Source organism: Xenopus laevis, chromosome 8L (assembly GCF_017654675.1).
Source record: "Xenopus laevis strain J_2021 chromosome 8L, Xenopus_laevis_v10.1, whole genome shotgun sequence".
Classification (NCBI taxonomy): domain Eukaryota; kingdom Metazoa; phylum Chordata; class Amphibia; order Anura; family Pipidae; genus Xenopus; species Xenopus laevis.
Window position 1 is genome coordinate 29516822 of NC_054385.1, and position 22106 is coordinate 29538927.

At 38.9% G+C, this 22106-nt stretch overlaps 1 protein-coding gene across 4 annotated transcripts; it reads left to right on the plus strand.

The window, feature by feature from the left end:
- The first annotated feature begins 517 nt into the window (after positions 1-517).
- Positions 518-22058, plus strand: vsig4.L (V-set and immunoglobulin domain containing 4 L homeolog). Of its 4 annotated transcripts, XM_041572630.1 has the most exons (11): positions 518-752; positions 6275-6625; positions 7500-7565; positions 10105-10170; positions 11733-11798; positions 12634-12699; positions 13528-13593; positions 16830-16991; positions 19325-19429; positions 19718-19739; positions 19864-22058. In XM_041572630.1, the coding sequence occupies exons 1-11, from the start codon at positions 557-559 to the stop codon at positions 20129-20131; spliced, it is 1434 nt and encodes a 477-aa protein (XP_041428564.1). In that variant the 5' UTR covers positions 518-556; the 3' UTR covers positions 20132-22058. The 4 variants fall into 4 exon arrangements, with proteins under 4 accessions (XP_041428564.1, XP_041428566.1, XP_041428565.1 ...); XM_041572632.1 differs by lacking the exon at positions 13528-13593 and having other exon boundaries at positions 519-752; XM_041572631.1 differs by lacking the exon at positions 10105-10170 and having other exon boundaries at positions 520-752.
- Positions 22059-22106: the final 48 nt, after the last annotated feature.

Genomic DNA, 22106 nt, shown 5'->3' on the forward strand with positions numbered 1-22106 from the left:
GGGCCAGGACGCTAGCGCAGAGAGCATAATTGTGCTTGCTGCGCTAGAAGACCTTATTTCCAGTTTTAAAACTGGAAATTTGGCTCTGGAGCTGCATTTTTGCCGCCCCTAGTACCTAGTGGGGCACTGCCGCCTAAGGCGAGTTTCTCAACTTGCCTCATTGGTGCAGTGCCCCTGAGTAACAGTACTGGTGATGTGAGTGAGCCATTTCTCATTCCATGAATTGGTTGAACCAATGGACCGTCAGCCTGAACTCAACTAAACTTCCAGTAGGCTATTGGATTGTGAGAGGAAACTGGGGCACCTGGAGGAAAACCACCCAAACAATAGACTCAACACAGTTAATATTCTGCTTGTATGTTGCAGCAGATTGGCCCAGTGGTTATCATTGTGGCAACACAGGGTCATCCATTGTGTATAGAATATACAGTGGAAGACCAGTAAAATAAGGTTTTCCCATGATGTTGCAAACAGTGAAAATGGTACAAAATGTACTCATTGCATCGTCACAGCTCAAACAATGGGCTAGTTGGTACTTTTTCAGAAGAAGCAGAGAATGAGTATCTTATCATGTCAAAAGGGAAGGAAGAAACATCAGCAGAATTCTAGGCTTCCAAATAATAAAGGAAGTTTGGCTTCAGCCGTGGCTCATAACAGCAGCAGGCTCTGCAGGAGAGATCAGAATTGGACTGGGAGTATGGCTGCTTTGGCATTTCTTGTTGTGCTTGTGGTGTGCCTGGGTGGCAGAACTGGTAAGTGATCTAAAATATTATATATATAAATATATATTTATATCACACAAAAATTATTTCCCAGGGCAAAATACTATAGTTATTATATTTACTCTAAACATTTATCTTGAACGATCTTAATCCAAATAACATGTAAGAATATATTATAGAAAATGTTTCCAGAAATAAGCATGGTATGCACACTCAGATACAGAAAGAAAATGCCTTAAGAATTTTATGCTATTTGGTGGAAACAGTTGATGTTACCTATGTATTTTCATAAGGGCAGCTTTAGAATTATTTTGGACAATATTTCTGTAAATTAAATTGTAGATGTTACAACAAGATATTTACTGTACAGAAGAGGTTGCAATGTAGAACTTTTTAGCAAACATTCTTGAGTGTAACTATGCTGCACAAATCCATATTGGTGGCAAAACAATCTGATTGGTCTTATTTGTTTATCTGATTTTTAGAAGACTTAAGGAATGGAGATCTGAATTATGGAAAACCCCCTATAATTGTGCCATATAATGAAATAAGAACAAAATGGTACACAGTGAAGCAGAATAATGAGCTAATTTTGTTTCATCTGTTGGCAGAATCAATCCTGAGTACCGGCTTGTTGTAAAATGTTTTTAATGATCTTTTAATTTTAAGATAATGTACATTAAAAAAGTAATAAGCCAGGAAAAGCAAGTTTGCTTCAGGACACATCATTTCTCATTTCCTAAACTGTCATTAATTCTGCAAATGGAAATGATGTATTGATATATTTAAAAATAAAAAGTTAAATGGGGTATATTTTAAAAAGGGGGGAAACAGAGCTCACCAAATCCATAGCTCTCTAGTCATTTGATTATGTTTTCACTCTGTCCACATGTTTAGGATTTTGTGGGTGTATCATTATCTATCAAAATGTGAACTTTGTTTTACCCTTAATAATCCTATAGAAGCAAAAAGACAAACTTCCCCTGGTGTGATAACTCACCGTTTTCACCCTCTGATAAACATATTCGATAAAATGGAAGGGGCAAAACTGTAACATGTAAAATGACAACTGCAAAGCTAAAACCACACTGTTGTTTTGTAACTTTAGTTATGTTGGATTTATGAAACGAATGCTCTAGGTCACAAAATAGATTTGAAGAATATGACATATTTGTTTTGTACTGACAAATACTGGCAGAAACCTTTTGTTGTTGTCACAAAATACAAATAAAATGCACAGACTTAGGTTTTAGGAAATGCATTTAGTTTTACAGAATGGGTACCCCGTATAGGACAATGATGAATGGGTACCCCTGTATAGGTTGAATGGGGTGTCTGTTGAGACCCATCTATGCCAGATTTGGTTGTTCAGTTTGGATGACTTTGGTTATATTGTGCCACTGAATGCCCTATGTATGGCATATGGATATCAGCAGCTCAGTGTTTGGCCAGATAGTAGGTCAGTCTGTGTATAGCCACCTTAAGGCAAAGGTCTAATAGGCTTTTTATTATTATCAATAGTTTGTGTCATGTTGGTTTATTTTTTTTTTTTAGAGAAGGCTAAGAATACGGCTGAGGCTGGTAATACAGCCAGAAGCTGAGCACTTTTCCAGGGCAGGGGGTGAATCACTCCTTGCAGTGCTGAGGTTGGTACCTCAACCAATACCCTCATGTATGGCTCTTTCCAAGGAAGCATGGGAGTGAAATTATATCAACTTTATTATTCAACTGGTTTTTCCTGCAACGGATCATGAAGAGTCGAGTTAGGGTCGGAGGCGGGTTCGTTTTTGTTGACTCGCACATCACTAATGTAAAGTGAGAAGTACAAGACAGTGGTGCCATAGGAACAGCAGACCCTGCAGTTGGTAGTGGAGTAGAAATGCAGATGTTCTTAAAGAACTGATACACAGTGGGCAAAAGGGACATTTGCCCAGGACCTATGTTACCACAAGACTGTGTCCTCATTAATTGTGGTAGCACGCCAAAAAACCAATTTGGTACTGAAGGGATATCACTCATATGTGAAACACATTAAGACATATTAAGACATACTCTTAAATCCATATGTCTCCTCAACACCCCCCACAGCACATGATTAAACACCTTAGGGGCCCCTAACAATAATTTTCAAATGCTAACAAATTCTCAGAACAAATACCAGGCTTATGTTCCACAGGCAGAGCAGGGCACACACATGAAGAGTATGGCACTCACAGTAAGCATAGGGCAGGCAAACTATGTTACACACAGGGAGCATAGGGAAGGCAGAGTATGGCACACACAGGCAGAGCATAGCACACACAGGGAGCATAGGACAGTCAGAGTATGGCAAACACAGGGAGCATAGAACAGTCAGAGTATGGCACAAACAGGGAGCATAGGACAGGCAGAGTGTGGCACACACAGGAAGCATATGGAAGGCAGAACAGAGCAGGAGACAGGGAACACTACCAGGGCCACTCTAAGATGTACAGTTCATACTGTGCTACATACAGTGACACAATGCTGGTGCCCCTTCAGCAGTTTGTATGAATGTGATCAGGTGAACAATGTGAGCAGTTTCAGTCTGGGTCACAGGTGTGAACAATTAAGGGGGGATTACATGTGTGAACTATACAGGGAATTACAGTCTGAATTTGCGGTTTAAACAATACAGGGGCCAGTTAATCTCTGTAGTGATGCATTTTAAATTTCACACATGGTAAGCAGACGCATCAGATAGACTTTCATGTGGGGGCTACACAAGGGGGGGACACTAGTTGAACAGCCCTGATCCACATGATTTGATTTCTTTTCTTCATTTGCTATCTTTCTACATGATTTGATTTCTTTTCTTCAATTACTATCTACATGATTTGTTTCCTTTTCTTCATTTACTATCTACATTATTTGATTTATTTTCTTCATTTACTATCTACATGATTTGATTTCTTTTTTTCATTTACTATATACATACTTGATTTCTTTTCTTCATTTACTATCTACATGATTTGATTTCTTTTTTTCATTTACTATATACACACTTGATTTCTGTTCTTCATTTACTATCTGCATGAATTGATTTATTTTCTTCCTTTACTATCTACATGATTTGATTTTTTTCATTTACTATCTACATGATTTGATTCATTTGCTTCATTTACTATCTACATAATTTGATTTCTTTTTTTCATTTACTATATACATACTTGATTCCTTTTCTTCATTTACTATCTACATGATTCGATTTCTTTTTTTCATTTACTATATACATACTTGATTTCTTTTCTTCATTTACTATCTGCATGAATTGATTTCTTTTCTTCCTTAACTATCTACATGATTTGATTTTTTTCATTTACTATCTACATGATTTGATTCCTTTTCTTCATTTACTATCTTCATAATTTAATTTCTTTTCTTCATTTAGTAACTACATAGTTTGATTTCCTTGATTACCAAAAAGACTAAAAGCATTTGTTATGGGGTGTCCAATGCAGAGTTGAGTCTGGAGGTTCTGTAGGTTGCTTGTTGTAATGTGACTGTGCCACATACCAGACACATGACTGACAAGAACCGTTTTACTTCCTGTTACATCACCATATAGTCCGGTGCTGCTGCTGCTAAAGGTGCTGACATATGCCAATATACCACACGTTATCTCTCCCTATTGCTCGATGTGTTTAGTGAGGTGTTCATCAAAGGCTGTGGCAGACTTCACCCCCTCCAAGTTACAAATGTATGAGGGTGCAGGTTTCGCCAAATTTTAGGCCTTTGGTCCCTGGGGCATAACTTACTCAGCTAGATTGGGTACTCGGTTATAGAAGGGAAGCTGTTTCCTTTTTCCTGTGTGAAAATATTCTGCTGGCAGTTGAGTGACTGGGAGGACCCATGTGATCACTCTCTTTGCTGTTTTGCTCTTACTGTGAAGCTCCATAGGGCCGGGAACAATGGAAAGTTCCAACATAGGTGAAGTGAGTGCAAGGGCAGTTTTGTGTGACTACAAACAGCAAGTTATTTAAAGTTTCAGTGTTCTACAAATAAACCTATCAATATTTCTTCTGTGTGTGTGGTTGCGGGTCAGAGGAGGGGTCAGGGAGGGGTATTACAGCCCAGTCTGTCCTGATGCTAGGTGGAGGCATGCCAAATTATAGTGTACCTGCTCTTCTATATATAGCGGAGTCTAGTCTAGTGTTAAATTTCCTGCAGTAGCAGTATAGGGCTACCCATAAATATTACTATTATTTCATAAAAAGGTGAATAGTGCCTATAACAGTATTGCAACATGACACATAAACCTGAATGTTTGCATGTGTATTGGGACAGGGAGGTTTGTATATGGCCAAATCTGTTAAATCTGTAAAAAAAAACAAGAATCTCTTTTAAAGCCCTTCATTGACAAATTCTGCAACAACTGCTCCACTTCCTGCTGCTTCCTTTCCCAGTTTGGGCAGGGGAGCCAGCGGCACTCAGCACACTGCACTGTAGTGTGCACCAATCAGCAGCTAGGTGGACCTGATATGGAACTGAAGCCTGTCTTTGCGTGTGTTTTGCTTGAGTGCATGGCTGTGATTGGCTATCCCCCTCTTACTGTGCTTCTGGCAGGAACCGTTTGAACATATCCACCCCTCCATCGCAGATCTATAGGGAGTTCCAATAAAGGGGCCATTTTGAAAGATAATGATATTTTTTAGCCCAAAATGAAACGTGCACCATATATTACTCATTACTGCCTACAAGATTTGGGTATTTTCATTTATCCTATATGTCTACTTTAAACATATAAAACTATTATTTTAGCAATGAAATATGAATATATCTCAGTATGTTACATGAATTTGTAATTCCTTCTGGTCTAGGGGCTCAATTTATTATTCAAAATAAAGTGTTCTGTATACTATTATATTTGACAGATATAGAATAATATAAGGAAGTCAAATTAGGCACTTTTTAAAATTAGTTACACCTACAGCCAACCTGTAAACTGAGGTGGGACCTGTAAATTGCATTTTTACCCACTCAGACCCAACCCATCTGTAAAATATACACCAGTCTATTGGACGATCCTGCTACACCCAATTTAGGGCAGTCCTATGAGTTTAAGCTATCCACTGCATTGTTGGAGGAGTCAATAAACAGGTGATTCTGCAATTGGTGCTTGACCCCCACTGTCACGCTCCTACTAGGCAGCTGCTCCTTTTTGCCACCCCCTAAGCACAACTGTTTCACTTACAGATGCAGCACTCCTGGGACTAAATAGTTACAACAAGTGTTGGAGTGCCAAATATTGAAGACAATTATGGGATAAAGAGCAACACAATTTATTTTATTGACATCATTTAAACTTTTCATATATTAGAAGTAAACAATGAGGGTTTTGACTATTTGTTTGTTAAAAAAAGATAGGCTATGTTGGGTGCAGGAGTTGATAAGAGGGAAATATGCTAAATAATTTATTTTCCCACTCTATATAAAAAAGAATATTCAATGTCTGAGGGCTTGCATAGTAATAGTAGTACTCGGGCCCCCATTTATTTTCACATTTTAGCTAAAATTTTGTTCTTTGTTGATAGCTCTATGCATCCTATCTCTGAATGTGCCGCATGAAACACAAGGAATAAGAGGTGAATCGGTGGTTATACCCTGCACTTACACACCCTCTGCACACTACAAGGAACATCAAGTTGACTGGTATGCCGAAGATGTCAAAATATTCAGTCGGTTTGAATCCCGGTCATATATTTTAAAGGCGGACTACTCAGGAAGAATCCAAGTGGCCGACTCTAGACCCGGAGACGTATCTTTAACCATAAAAGTTTTAAAAATGATAGAGAGGGGTAACTACAGGTGTGTCGTCATCTGGAAGTCAAATGATGGACTCACTGTCACCAAAGAAGGGTTCAGTAAACTCACAGTACTTAGAGGTGAGTATATCCCTATAAAGAATCTATGAAAGGCTTGTTGTCATTGGAGAAAATGTAATTCATTAGTGCCTTTATTTCTAACTATGGCAGTGAATTATTCAGCTTCCGGTTGACATGCTTGGGTCATCAATCATTCTAATCCAAACAGGAAACCAGACGTAAAATGCCCCAAGATGGTGACATGGACCAACACTGTCAGTTCTTTTCTTTTTTTCCTGTGATACAGGGGTGGAATAAAGGTTTTCAAATTTTCAACAATATGGTCTAGGTCAACAGAATGGGGCTATAGACTAACATTATCAATGTAGTAATGGTAATTAGTAGTTCGACCTCCTACTAAGAAACCAGATGAGAGAGAGAGAGTGTCCATCAGAGAGAGGTGTTTTGATCTCCATGGTCTTTCCAGTGATCAAATACTTTGTGTAAGGCTAGAAAGACTACAGGAGATTTAAACCTATAAATAAGGATAACTGCTGATAAAAATGTGACTCTAAGCAACTTACCAATTAACATTCAGAGCAAATGATTTAGTGGTTTTAAAGTTAATTGTAGATGTAATTGCTATTGAAAGCTGTCTGCTGTAATATATAGACAAAGGGGTGATTGTACAAGACCCATCAGAACAGGGGGGTACCATTATCTACCGCCAGTTAGAAGAAATAGCATTATGGATGAGGTTTTGTGCTGGTAGTGGATACATCATTACCCCTGGTAATCTTTCGTTGTTGTAGCTCTTTTATTTATTATGGCAGTTTCTATTAACTATTATTTGTTGCCCATAAACATGTAATGAAAATGATGGAACAAACCTTTTCTTGGGTATATTTTTGTTTTAGTATTACATATAATATTGACTTTTATATTCTTATTTTAGCTGCAGTATATTCTCCCACTAAGAAACCTGATGTTGCCTCAGTTAGTACCAAAGGAAGTACCACAGGTAAGTTTTCCAGGGGTGTTAATAATGACCCCACAGGCCCTGTGCTGTAAGAGGGGCCTAAAGTCTCGAAGGAAATCACTGATTAGTGAAATCACTGATGTCCTTTTTATCTGGTCCTTGTACCGCAATGTCCATTCATAAGTAATAATTCACAGCATGTTCTTTGTACAGTAGGAGCACACTGTTATAATAACCTTAGAATTCAATGATAGAGCTGCATTGTTTTGGGCACACATTTAGTATACCATCGAAGCATTTCCTCCCCACCTGAACCATGTACAGTTCCAAAGTTCAAAGAGAATATTTGTATGCCAATTATAACAGCACAATACACAGATCACGTTGGTGAGTATTATTATGTGCAGGGGGACTGAGGTACAAGGCACACAAGATGGAAAGGGAGAGCAAGAGGATACAAGAGTAAAACAGGAACAGGGAAAGTGAAAAATAGCACCTGCAGCTTTGGCAATGGGAATAAGGGAAAGAGAATAGCCTATAAGGGGACAGAGCAAAAAATGACAGATGGAGAGAAGGTTTAAGAAGGAAAGAATGGCTCAAGGGGAAAGGCAAAAGTAATGTATAGGAAAGAGGTGAAAGAATGCAGAGAGATACAAAGCAGATATGAGTAAAGGAGAAGTAAATGTTACATTCTTAGACATAATATAAAAGAGAAGGAAATGTTAGGCACATACTCCCAGCTGGAGTGCATTATTGGCCCTCTAAGGGAAAGAGCCTCTGAAGTTTATCTGCAGCCCCACTCCCCAAAAAAGTTGCACCACTGGTCTGCTATTCCATACAGTTTCTCCTCATCAGTTTAAGGAAAAATAAGGGAACGTTACATGGACTCCCACTTGTTTTATAAATGGCTAAAGCCATCTTAATGCTTCAGAGTCCAATCGGGCTTCACTAGAACTACAGAGAAGTCTCACATGGTGAGTTTCCATAGTGTCCAGCTCAGCAGAGGACTACTGTTTTTCAGCACATTTTAACCTGTGTATTAAGGCATCTAAAAATGGGTTTCTGTGTTTTCCAGTGGAAGTAGAGAGGCCAGATACAGAGATGGGTCTGTATTGTTTGTCCTAGAACACAGAGGAATAGTTTTTCCATTTGAATATTAGTGATTTTACCACTGTTTTTTTCTCACAAGTGTAATGAGAAGAAAGGGAACATGCCCAAAGGGAGGCTATGGCAGTGTCTATTAAAAGTAGTTTTGGCTTTAAAAAAATAGAACAAGTTTGAACTAAACTTTTTAAAAATTGGGTTTACTGATAAATTCTACTTTTTTGCTGGTATCATTTTAGTTTAGTGTTAATATAATATGATCTACATATTAAAAGTCAGCAAGAGAGGTGCGCTAATTAACCTTATAACTCCTTAAACACAGGCACCTAAAATGAAAAGAAACTACACATAGAGTAGTACGTTCGGCTCTTCCTAGAAATAACTTTGATGTTAGAACTACTCACAATCGTGATCCTCAAACAAGAGCGTGTAGAGTATTCTTTTTAAGCAGGGTATATACGATGTTGTAGCGTGCGATGTTTCTGAAGGAAAAGAGACGCTACAGATGGTGAAGAATCGTTAGAGATCCGACTTAGACCCTGCGGGTCCTAAGGACTTACCAGACTGCCGTCAGAAGAGAGCGTTGGAAGACTCGCAAAGAGATCGCTCGATGCCGACGTGTTTCCCAGGCGCTGTTAAGACACCGTTCCCTGAGTTCAGGCAGCCTTGCTCACCCGCTGCGCGTCCGCAAACTCTGCTGTTTCTCGTCCCACAGTCAGTCAGCTCGCCTCCGGTGCCGTGCGAAGGTTAAATAAGTGATTGGAAAGGGGATTAAATCTATAACAAACTTTTATTTCATGGGGCCTTTGTATTAATGAAATAAAAGTTTGTTATAGATTTAATCCCCTTTCCAATCACTTATTTAACCTTCGCACGGCACCGGAGGCGAGCTGACTGACTGTGGGACGAGAAACAGCAGAGTTTGCGGACGCGCAGCGGGTGAGCAAGGCTGCCTGAACTCAGGGAACGGTGTCTTAACAGCGCCTGGGAAACACGTCGGCATCGAGCGATCTCTTTGCGAGTCTTCCAACGCTCTCTTCTGACGGCAGTCTGGTAAGTCCTTAGGACCCGCAGGGTCTAAGTCGGATCTCTAACGATTCTTCACCATCTGTAGCGTCTCTTTTCCTTCAGAAACATCGCACGCTACAACATCGTATATACCCTGCTTAAAAAGAATACTCTACACGCTCTTGTTTGAGGATCACGATTGTGAGTAGTTCTAACATCAAAGTTATTTCTAGGAAGAGCCGAACGTACTACTCTATGTGTAGTTTCTTTTCATTTTAGGTGCCTGTGTTTAAGGAGTTATAAGGTTAATTAGCGCACCTCTCTTGCTGACTTTTATTACTCACAGTGGAAGTGTGGATCCACTATTTTTTGGTGCTGCTTTCCCTGACCCTACTATTCGTGCAACAGCGCAGCCTTCACTCAATTTTCTATGATCTACATATTATTTCTTTTTCTATTCCCATTTAAGTACCAATATATTCCTCAACTGCAAAACCTGATGTAGCCGTTATTATTACTAAAGAACATGGCACAAGTAAGCAATAGTCTAATCTATTTTAAAGGAATTTGTCTGTTATTTGCTATGTAACCTGTGCTTGAATGTCTGCCCCTACGGCTACACAACAACTTGTAATAAACTATAGTAGTGTTTCTGAAGCAAACACACCAGTTTTACCAGTGCAGGGCAACACTATATTGTATTGTCATTCCTTTAAAACACTTCATGTTTTGGTGTTACTGTTCCTTTACGCAAAACGCTATTCTAACCTCAAGTATTTTTCTCACCAACGAAAGGAGAAACAAGGGAAGATACTCAACGGAAGGCATAACTTCTCTCGTCCACCCGTTTCTCCTTTCATGGAACAGTCTAGCTTCTGAAATTCTCAAGCCAGTATATGTCTTGACAGTACATCCATAGATCATGACAAAATAAATAAGAAGTAAAATAAAGATGCTTTACTAGAACTGCACAGAAGACTCACAGTGTGAGATACCATGGTGTCTGTATTAAGGCATCTAAAAAGGGGTTTCTGTGTTTTCCAGTGGAATTAGAGAAGCCAGATACAGAGTGGCAAATTCACTAAAGCGTGAAGCGGCTAACGCTAGCGCAAATTCGCCATCGTGACGTCATTTCTTTACTTCGCCGATTTAATAACAGCCGCTGGCGTAAATATGCTAGCGAAGTGGACCTACTCTAGCGCTACTTTGCACCCTTAAGCCAGGCGAAGTTGCACTATGGCAAATGGGACATAACTACGCAAATTCACCAACTTGCGCATTTTACTGAACGTTACCTCTTGCGCCAGACTTGCCTTCGCCACCTGAGACCAGGCGAAGTGCAATAGAGTAGATAGGGATTGCTTCAAAAAAAGTTGGCGTCTTTTCCTTTTTTAAGTGTGATAGGCTGAAAACGATCATACTTTTTTTGGGGGTAACCTCTTTCCCCCCTACATTTCCTAACATATGGCACCTAAACTATACAGTGGGCACATGTATAGGGCAAAATAACAACTCTATTTTATTTTATGAAGGCTTCCTAGGCTTGTGTAGTGTAATGTATTTGCTGCTACAGATACGTCCATTGTACTTTAACTTGGTGCCGTATGCAAATTAGGCATCGCTAGCGTAACTTCCCTTTGCTTGACGAATTAATGCTAGCGCAACTTCGCTACCGTTCACCTCCCTGAGCACAACTTCGCATTTTAGTGAATTTGCGTAGCGCTGGTGAAACTACGTCTGGCGAAGTGCAGCAGAATGTGGCGATGCTGTCGCCGGCGCAACTTCGGATCTTAGTGCATAAATCTGAGAGATGGGTCTGTATTATTTGTCCTATAACACAGAGGAATAGTTTTTCCATTTGAATATTAGTGATTTTACTGCTCGTTTTTTCTCACCAGTGTAATGAGAACAGAAAGGGAACATGCCCAAAGGGAGGCTATGGCAGTGTCTATTGGCTTTAAAAACATAGAATAAGTTTGAAGTAAACTTTTTAGAAATTGGGTTAACTAAATTCTACTTTTTTTGCTGGTATAATTTTAGTTTAGTGTTAAATATAATATGCTCTATATATTATTTCTTTTTCTATTTCCATTTAAGTACCGATATATTCCTCAACTGCAAAACCTGATGTAGCCGTTATTATTACTAAAGAACATGGCACAAGTAAGCAATAGTCTAATCCATTTTAAAGGAACTTGTCTGTTATTTGTGATGCAACCTGTGCTTGAATGTCTGCCCCTATGGCAACACAACAACTTGTTATAAACTATAGTAGTGTTTCTGAAGCAAACACACCAGTTTTACCAGTGCAGGGCAACACTACATTGTATTGTCATTCCTTTAAAACACTTCATGTTTTGGTGAAACTGTTCCTTTAAGCAATACGCTATTCTAACCTCAAGTATTTTTCTCACCAGCGTAAGGAGAATTAAGGGAAGATACCCAAAGGGAGGCATAACTTCTCTCGTCCACACCTGTTTCTCCTTTCATGGAACAGTCTAGTTTCTGAAGTTCTCAAGCCAGTATATATGTCTTGACAGTACATCCATAGATCATGACAAAATAAATAAGAAGTAAAATAAAGATGCTTTACTAGAACTGCACAGAAGACTCACAGTCTGAGATACCATGATGTCTGTATTAAGGCATCTAAAAAGGGGTTTCTGTGTTTTCCAGTGGAATTAGAGAGGCTGGATACAGAGATGGGTCTGTATTGTTTGTCCTAGAACACAGAGGAATAGTTTTTCCATTTGAATATTAGTGATTTTACCGCTGTTTTTTTCTCACCAGTGTAATGAGAAGAAAGGGAACATGCCCAAAGGGAGGCTATGACAGTGTCTATTAAAAGTTGTTTTAGCTTTAAAAACGTAGAACAAGTTTGAAGTAAACTTTTTAAAAATTGGTTTTACTGATAAATTCTACTTTTTTCTGGTATAATTTAGTTTAGGGTTAATATAATATGATCTACATATTATTTCTTTTTCTATTCCCATTTAAGTGCCGATATGTTCCTCAACTGCAAAACCTGATGTAGCCGTTATTATTACTAAAGAACATGGCACAAGTAAGCAATAGTCAAATCTATTTTAAAGGAACTTGTCTGTTATTTGCGATGTAACCTGTGCTTGAATGTCTGCCCCTATGGCTACACAACAACTTGTTATAAACTATAGTAGTGTTTCTGAAGCAAACACACCAGTTTTACCAGTGCAGGGCAACACTACATTGTATTGTCATTCCTTTAAAACACTTCATGTTTTGGTGAAACTGTTCCTTTAAGCAATACGCTATTCTAACCTCAAGTATTTTTCTCACCAGCGTAAGGAGAAACAAGGGAAGATACCCAAAGGGAGGCATAACTTCTCTAGTCCACCCCGTTTCCCCTTAATGGAACAGTCTAGCTTCTGAAGTTCTCAAGCCAGTATATATGTCTTGACAGTACAGCCATAGATCATGACAAAATAAATAAGAAGTAAAATAAAGATGCTTTACTAGAACTGCACAGAAGACTCACAGTGTGAGATACCATGGTGTCTGTATTAAGGCATCTAAAAAGGGGTTTCTGTGTTTTCCAGTGGAATTAGAGAAGTTGGATACAGAGATGGGTCTGTATTGTTTGTCCTAGAACACAGAGGAATAGTTTTTCCATTTGAAAATTATTAATTTATACCGCTGTTTTTTTCTCACCAGTGTAATGAGAAGAAAGGGAACATGCCCAAAGGGAGGCTATGACAGTGTCTATTAAAAGTAGTTTTGGCTTTAAAAACATAGAATAAATTTGAAGTAAACTTTTTAGAAATTGGTAAATTCTACTTTTTTGCTGGTATAATTTTAGTTTAGTGTTAAATATAATATGATCTATATATTATTTCTTTTTCTATTCCCATTTAAGTACCAATATATTCCTCAACTGCAAAACCTGATGTAGCCGTTATTATTACTAAAGGACATGGCACAAGTAAGCAATAGTCTAATCTATTTTAAAAGAACTTGTCTATTATTTGCTATGTAACCTGTGCTTGAATGTCTGCCCCTATGGCTACACAACAACTTGTTATAAACTATAGTAGTGTTTCTGAAGTTCTCAAGCCAGTATACATATCTTAACAGTGCATCGATAGATAATATCATGACAAAATAAATAAGAAGTAAAATAAAGATGCTTTACTAGAACTGAACAGAAGACTCACAGTGTGAGATACCATGATGTCCAGCTCAGCAGAGACTTGCATTTTTCATTGAGTATTGAAGCATCTAAAAAGGGGATCTCTGCTTTCCTGTGGAATCCTATAGAGATGGCAGCCACAGAGAGGGGATTTATGATTTAAAAATATAATATGTTCCAAAAAGTATTTTTCACATCTTCATATAAATCAGACATTATTAATATGGTAAATATTTTACCTACAGTTCAATCTACTACTAAGTAACCAAGTGTGAATATTGTTACAAAATAAGTCCTAGTGCTTACACCTGGTCACTGCATGCTATGTCGTAGCTTCTGTGTATTGCAAATGTCACAGCTTTCTCTTGCCAACTGCACAAGCATTTTGTCCGCTGCACTGGAAACAGATTAAAAAACTGACTAAAAGTGCCCAGTAAATCAAAACTGAGGTCTGGTGGCACTATTTCAACACATTCAATTGCTACTCCCATAAATTATTAGTGGAACTATAATGATAAACCACACTAATATCGAACGCTCATGGTACAGAGGCGGATATAATTCCATTCTTCTCATAGGGAGAGCCACAGGAAATTAAATGCCCATTTACGTTCACTGTGATAGACCTGCCAGAACACTGGGTACCATTAGTTGGTTTCACCCCAATCAAGTTGACCTGGTTGAGGTTCTGTGCTTTTGTGAGCATAGGCATCTGTACCCCTTGTTGATGAATTATCCCCTAAATCTTCATAATGTTTTTCTTTTTTACCCTATTTGATTTTTTAACTTTTTTTTTCTATCAAAAATATATTTTTTTGGCATTAAAAAAATCGTGAAGTAAACTTTTTTTTAACTTAGGTTCACTGAATAATTTACCTTTTTTTGGCTGCTTTCGTTTTAGTGCTATATATATTTTATGGTCTATATATTATTACTTTTTCTTTACGCTAAAATGTTTTACTCAACTGAAAAACCTGGTGTGGCCGGTATTATTACCAAACCCAAACGACATGCCAGAAACAGTCTAATCTACTTTAAGCAATACTCTTTTCTAATCACATGGATGTTTTTCACCAGTGTAAGGGGGAATACGGGAAGGTGCCCAAAGGAAGGCGTGACCTTCTTATTGCTCTTTTCATGGAAAAGGATATCACACTGGTATACAATGCCTCCAAAGAAAATGTCATAACATGGATTCCCAATGTCTGAAGCTATATTATTGCTTTGGAATCCACTTCCAAAAGCAATAATAACAGCACAGCACAGATGTCTAACAGTGTGAGTAACCCTGGTGTTCGGGTCAGCAGAGACCTGCTTTTTTCAGCATGTTTTAGCCTGTGTATAAAGGCATCTAAGAAAAGGGTTCTTCTTTAAAGTGGAGTGGCCAGATGCCTAAAAACACTTAAAGGTTTGATTTTCCTATTTTCTTAAATAATAATATGGCTGTGCAGAATATCTTCAAATGATTTCTGTAAATATGTTATTCTAAACCACCCCTGTGTGTGTTATTACTAGCAGACAAATTGACATTTATTATTATCATTGTTTTTATAAAATGTCAATATAACTCTGTACAATAGAGGGGTGTGCAGATCAAACCTACAAAATACATACTGAATGATAACTTTCAATCTAAAAGTGTTTCTTATCATATGACTACTTTATCATTGTTCTGGCGGCAGTCCTATTACCTTCTCAGAGCAGGGGATTGGCTACAGAAAAGAGAGGAGTAAAGGTTCTTGGCCGTGAACAAAATTAGTTACAAATTAGACTGTTACCCATGAATGTTTAGGAACTGAATTGGTCACCCTTCACCTACAGTGCTCTTTTTGAAATAAACTACAACCCAACAAAACGACTTGGCCAGGTTTCTTCTTTTTGTGTGTGCAAATATTCACAATAATTGTTAAATGTGAGCTTTCTGTGCAAACCACAACTTGCTTTGTGATCTGGTCTAAAAATGTCTTTGTTTACAAGTCTACAAATTAAAGGGAATTTTGATTCCTTGAAGAGTCACATCTGGCTCATTGACCTCCAGTTGGACCACCAACTATCATTATTATTATTATTATTATTTTACCTATAACACATCCTGTAACTAAAGCAACTCGTGCTGGATTTATTACTACCAGGAGTAATAACACTGACAGTTTGTTACTCTAAGGGGCCGATTCATCAAGGGTCGAATATCGAGGGTTAATTAACCCTCGATATTCGACTAGGAATTGAAATCCTTCGACTTCGAATATCGAAGTCGAAGGATTTAGCGCAAATTCTGCGATCGTACGATCGAAGGATTATTCCTTCGATCGAACGATTAAATCCTTCGAATCGAACAATTCGAAGGATTTAAATCCAACGATCGAAGGAATATCCTTCGATCAAAAAAACTTAGGCAAGCCTATGGGGACCTTCCCCATAGGCTAACATTGACTTCGGTAGCTTTTAGCTGCCGAACTAGGGGGTCCAATTTTTTTTTAAAGAGACAGTACTTCGACTATCGAATGGTCGAATAGTCGAACGATTTTTACTTAGAATCCTTCGATTCGAAGTCGTAGTCGAAGGAGCCCATTCGATGGTCGAAGTAGCCCAAAAAAAACTTCGAAAATTCAAAGTTTTTTTTACTTCGAATCCTTCACTCGAGCTTGATGAATCGGCCCCTAAGTATTGCTTCATGAAGTATATGGTGGAAATACTGGACAGCTCATTAACAGTGGACAAATTTTCCCCAATACAATGACCCATAACAATCAATTTTGATGAGGCTGCTGATAGGAGAACTATAAAACAAAATCTCTAACTAGTTGCTATGAGTTACTGCTCTAGGGCTAATTTGCCCATTGTTAATAAGAAATCCCACAACAGTTAGGTTTTCTTGTTTTCTGAAAACTCAATTAAATATGCAAATATAGGCTTTTGCAAGAAATATTAACTGTTGTTCCCTCTAAGCACATATAAGTTCATCTCAGGACTCATCTACTCACAACAGAATTCTTTGATTTTGCATTGGTTGTGTATTTGTGTGACAGGCACCCTGAAGAATACAGAATTCACTACAAACAGGAAAAGCGCCACCACCAAGAGTCGCCATACCACAAAAAAGACGGCCAGCATTCAGCAGAGTAAAATCCCTGTGCTGGACTCTACCAAGGATGCTGCTGAAAATGCAAAATTGGATTATATAATTAAAGGTAACACCAGGGAGGATCTTAGCTTTTTACAGATATATAGGGGCACATTTACCTAGGGTCGAATATCAAGGGTTAATTAATCCTCGATATTTGACTGCCGAATTAAAATCCTTCGACTTCGAATATCGGAGTTTTGCACTATTCGTTCGATCGAACGAAGGAATAATTGTTCAATCGAACGATTAAATCCTTCGAATCGAACGATTCGAAGGATTTTAATCCATCGATCAAAGGATTATCCTTCGATCAGAAAATTGTTAGCAAGCCTATAGGGAAAATCAAACTATTTTTCCTCTATTTTCTTCTATTCCTTCACTCGAGCTTGATGAATGGGCCCCATCAAGTCAGCATAGTAAACAGATTCACTTTATGGCACCATGTATGTGTTTCTATGGGGTGCAGCAAAGAGAACAGGGGATACAAGGCAATATAAAAGTGGTTTATGGTAGCTTTATAGGGCCACTCACCAGTCCCTCACATTTTGCCAAGTACTGGGGGGATAACTATCCTGGCATATATGTGTTTTCCGCCATTAAAAGGCTATGAAAATACAGAGTTGACCCTGCTATGGAGAGTGCCTTTTAGTGGCCCATTTGACTGACAAACCCCCAACGACATCACGGTTTGCCCCTAGACTGCAGTTCACACCCCCTTATGGTGTCTCACTATAAAATAATAGCACATGAGGAAGTGAAATAAGGAAGTGTGCAACCAAACTAACAGCACTTGTGGAGATTCTTAATATATGTGTTAGACAAATCCCTAGGAAAAAAAGGAAAGGTGTAAAGACCCTTAAAAAAAGCTGGGAAATCACGAAGGCTCAGATTGAAAGAAAAAGTTAATCTATAAAGTAAGAGCCATAACAAAATTGTTTTGGAACTTTTCATCTATGAGAAGAGACAATAAAAATGCTAAGGGTAAGTTCACACAAGGGGATTTTGTCGCCTGGCGACTAATCGCCTCAACTTCTGGGCGAAAATCTCCCTGAACTGCCTCCTAGTGAGTGTCTTCCTATACGCTGTAATGAAAAAAATCGCCTGCACTAAAGCACACACGTCGCAGCGTTTTCCAAAGTCGCCTGAAGTTGCCTCACGAGGAAACTTCAGGCGACTTTTCAATATAGCGGATGGGAAGAAACGAGGAGGCAGTTCAGGGAGATTGTCGTTCAGAAGTCAAGGCGATTAGTCGCCAGGCGACAAAATCTCCCCGAATCTCCTCGTGTGAACTAACCCTAAGAGTAACATAAATTGCCCCCAAAAGTAACCAGACTCAGGATCAGGAACTTATTATTACAGGGCTGATATATTTACTGCAGCCGGAATTGCTATTGTTGTGAGCGGAAATGTTTGATTGGTAAATGTGAACATATAGATACATGAGCAGGAGACTGAAAATAACAAGAAGGAATAAGGAGATGGGGGAGAGACAATATTAAATGCAGTAATAATATGAATTAAAATGGTGAATGTGATAGAATCAGAGCCGGGCCACATCCTGCAGGCGCCCTAGGCAACCTGTCCCGTTGTGGCGCCGGCTGCGCGTGCGCATGCGTGTGTTGACGCCGGCGCACATGGGCGTGTTGACGCCAGCGCGCATGCGCACAATCGCAAAATAGCATGCGCACATGCGCAGAAAGGCCAAACCGTGCAGGAAGATAGGGAGTGATGGGACCGGACATGGGGTAGGCGACAGACCGAAACTAGGGGTAGGCAGAGTAGGCACGTGCCTAGGGCGCAAAGCTGGGGGGGGCGCCAGGCACGTGCCTACTCTGCCTACCCCTAGTTTCGGCCCTGGATAGAATAAAAGATAGCCACTTAAAAGGAACACAATATACATTTATAAAGGACATATTATAATGTCTGAAAAAAGTTGGATATATTTTTAATATAAATTAACAATGTCCAGCTGATGCTGAAATTCAACATTTCTCAGACAGCTAACATCTTGTGAAGGGAGAATGATGCAATGTGTAGATTAACAGCAGCTGCAGATCATACATCTGTGATCCCTCCTTTCCACTAGAAGTATATTTCCCTCTTCTCTTACTCTGGCCCAGTTGGTAGGCATTAGACATGCTAGTCTGACACCACACATTTATGTTTGTTGCAACCTCTATCTATTAACAAATGACTACACTAAGAGAGGACACTGCAACCTGATTCTTCACCCTGTATTATTCTAATGTACAGCTGAACTACAACTTTAAGGGATTAAGACGTGTCAGTTGTATTAGTAGTGATTTGCCATACAGTGATTTCTCCCATTAGACTGCTCCAGGTTACCTACAGAATACTGTAACTGATGTGCTTCTTTCTGTATTTGTGTTATTACAGGCTCAGGAGTGCCACTCTATATTATACTGCTCATTGCTCTGGTCTGTGCCCTCTCCATTTTAACATTAATTATTGTCTTCGTCACCAGAAGGAAGAAAAATACAAGTAAGTGTCTATGTGTGAATATTACGTATAGCGTTGATATGTGATCTTGCTGAAATTTCCCCAACATTTCTGTAAATAACAGAAACCCTCTTGCCTTGGCACTTTTACATAGCATTGCTTGGAATTCCCTTTTAATTTCAGACTACACTAATAAATAAAGTCAGACTACACTAATTCAGCATTAGGCAAATGTATCTTATTTATTCAAACTATTATGTGTGATTATGATAATAATGCTACAATTTCTCTGTTGGGGTCTTATTAATGACTTAATTTTCCCCCCAACAGATTACATATATGATATGCCCACGTGAGTATGATTCTGCCTTATTTAAAGCTGATTAATTTGATCCTGTCGAACAAGTGCTGTATACATCTACTGTGCAATGAGCAAGAGTTATTCATACATTTTATCCACATTTATGTCTCCCTAGCATGAGCCAGTTGGCTGCGAGGCTAGATGGATCTGCTCCACTTGCTTATGGTGGATATTCATCCTGCGCTTGTCAAACCCCAAGAACTCAAAATGATTACCAGCCATGCAAGCAGGGCCCTGAAACCGAGTATGAAACCATGGTAGCCCAGGCCAGCAATGAATATGAATTTCTTATACCAGAGAGAGAAGCACCACCGAGCTGTTCCGCTTTTACAGAGCCAAACCCTGCAGTTCCCCCCTCTCCCAGAAGCACATTCCTATTGTGATATTTCAGGAACTTGTGTTCAACAGTTGTCATTAATAATTGGTTTCCTTCTTATTGCATCCCCCCAGCAATTACTTTGTACCCCTTTCCTGGCTGTACCCTCACTCTGCATGTACATATGGTTTTATTTATATCATTCCAACAATATAAATATATACATTTAATAGACATAGAAGAAACATTAAGTCTATCACACAAAAGGGCTGTTTGTACTCCCAGACCCAGGGGTGTTGCTAGAAAATCCAAGCTTCATTTTTTTTATATTTTTTCGAAGCTGCCTGGCCTATTACTGAATTTCATGTCAGAGCGCTGCATGTGGCATCATTATTCCAAATGGCCAAGACTAGGAATACATAGCTCTGATTTAGGTATTGAGCTTCACGGTCCATTGGCAGTTTGGCAACATGCCTCCTCGAACCCCATGGTTTTTAGACCTGTGCATAATAACGCTGGGATAATTTTTAGGACCGAATAAAAAAAAATATGCCATTCACATTCCTAAACGTTGATTAGTTACAGACATTGAAGCAGTATTTCATTAGCCAAAACAAAATTGGGCTTTGTTTCACTGCTGCATGTAGGAAGGTGTCAGTCACTGAAGGTGGTGTATCCTGATCCCAATAAGGCAATCATAGTGCTCTCTGAATCAAAATACTGCTGAGTTTTCAGCAACTTAAACTGAAATCTACACTTTCTCGCTAAAAATGTATGCAACCCACCTAACCAACTACCTGATAATGGTGAACATAACTCCACCTGAAGTCTCTTTTTGGCTTTAGAAATAGTGTGAAACACTGATTGTTGCTTATTGTGTGTATGTATCAGCTAGACTAGTCTGTTGCTGTAGCAAAACTGTACACAAAATTATAATCTAAGCAAGACCATTGATGTGGAATGCACTGGTTTCTATGCTGTCATGCAATGGGAAACTGAATTAATTACTAAGGAAAACATTATACCTCAGTTTCCCATTACATGGCAGCATAGATTATGATTTTGTGTACAGTTAGCACATCTTGTTTCACCATTGGTGTTTTGTATCACAGTACACACGCAGTATAGACTGTATGGCAATCCTTCGGTGATACACACACTGGCAGATTTAATGATTTGATCTCAATAGTGTGAGACTAATGTAACCCCCCCCCCCCATACACGGATTGACCATAACTGCAGGGCAGAGCACCCATCACATAAGTGGGACATGGGTGTGAGCTTATACATCATCTTCAATTGCATACAAACTATTTGGTACAGAATTGAGGTAGGACATAATATGAAAATGCTCTACAACTAGTGCCCGGTCAGTAGCAGGTGTTTGCTACAGGGCTCTCTTGATACAAATAATAAATGAGCCCTCTTATCTTAAAAATCAAAATACCTTTGCCCCAAAACCCTTAAATAATGACACAGACAACGACTTTATGTTAAATGTGTGAAGATCACAGCTTTATTAAGAATGTAATATTTACATATAAGTATGATGTTCACTGCAGGGTTATGAGATTACTGAAAATCAAAGGACATGTATAAAACATATAGATGTCAATTCATCATCAGAGGATCCGGTAACCCCACCACATAGGGCTGTTTGGTCCCAAGGAAAGCAAAAAATGTGATGCTTGGCCCAATCAGCTTCACTAGAGAGAAAAAAATACTTCCTTACTCCTGAACGGCAATCGGAATGAGTCCCAGGATCAATGTGCCCTATGGAGCTTTGCAAGTCCCGATTTCAGATGTTCACCCTCAGAAAAGACACTTTATGTTGTTATTTTATTATTTAGACAGACTACTCTCTCTGTCTGTCCCCACTCCAGATGTTCAGTTGCCCCATTTGATCACAAAGGGCCAAAGTGCATTTGAGGTCTCAGGACTCCTGTTGGTTGAGATTACTCACATACTTACATGAATAAAGAGCTGGATTCTAACTGTGTGTTCTGTGCATGTTCCTTGTATTTAAATTTAACTAATTAAAC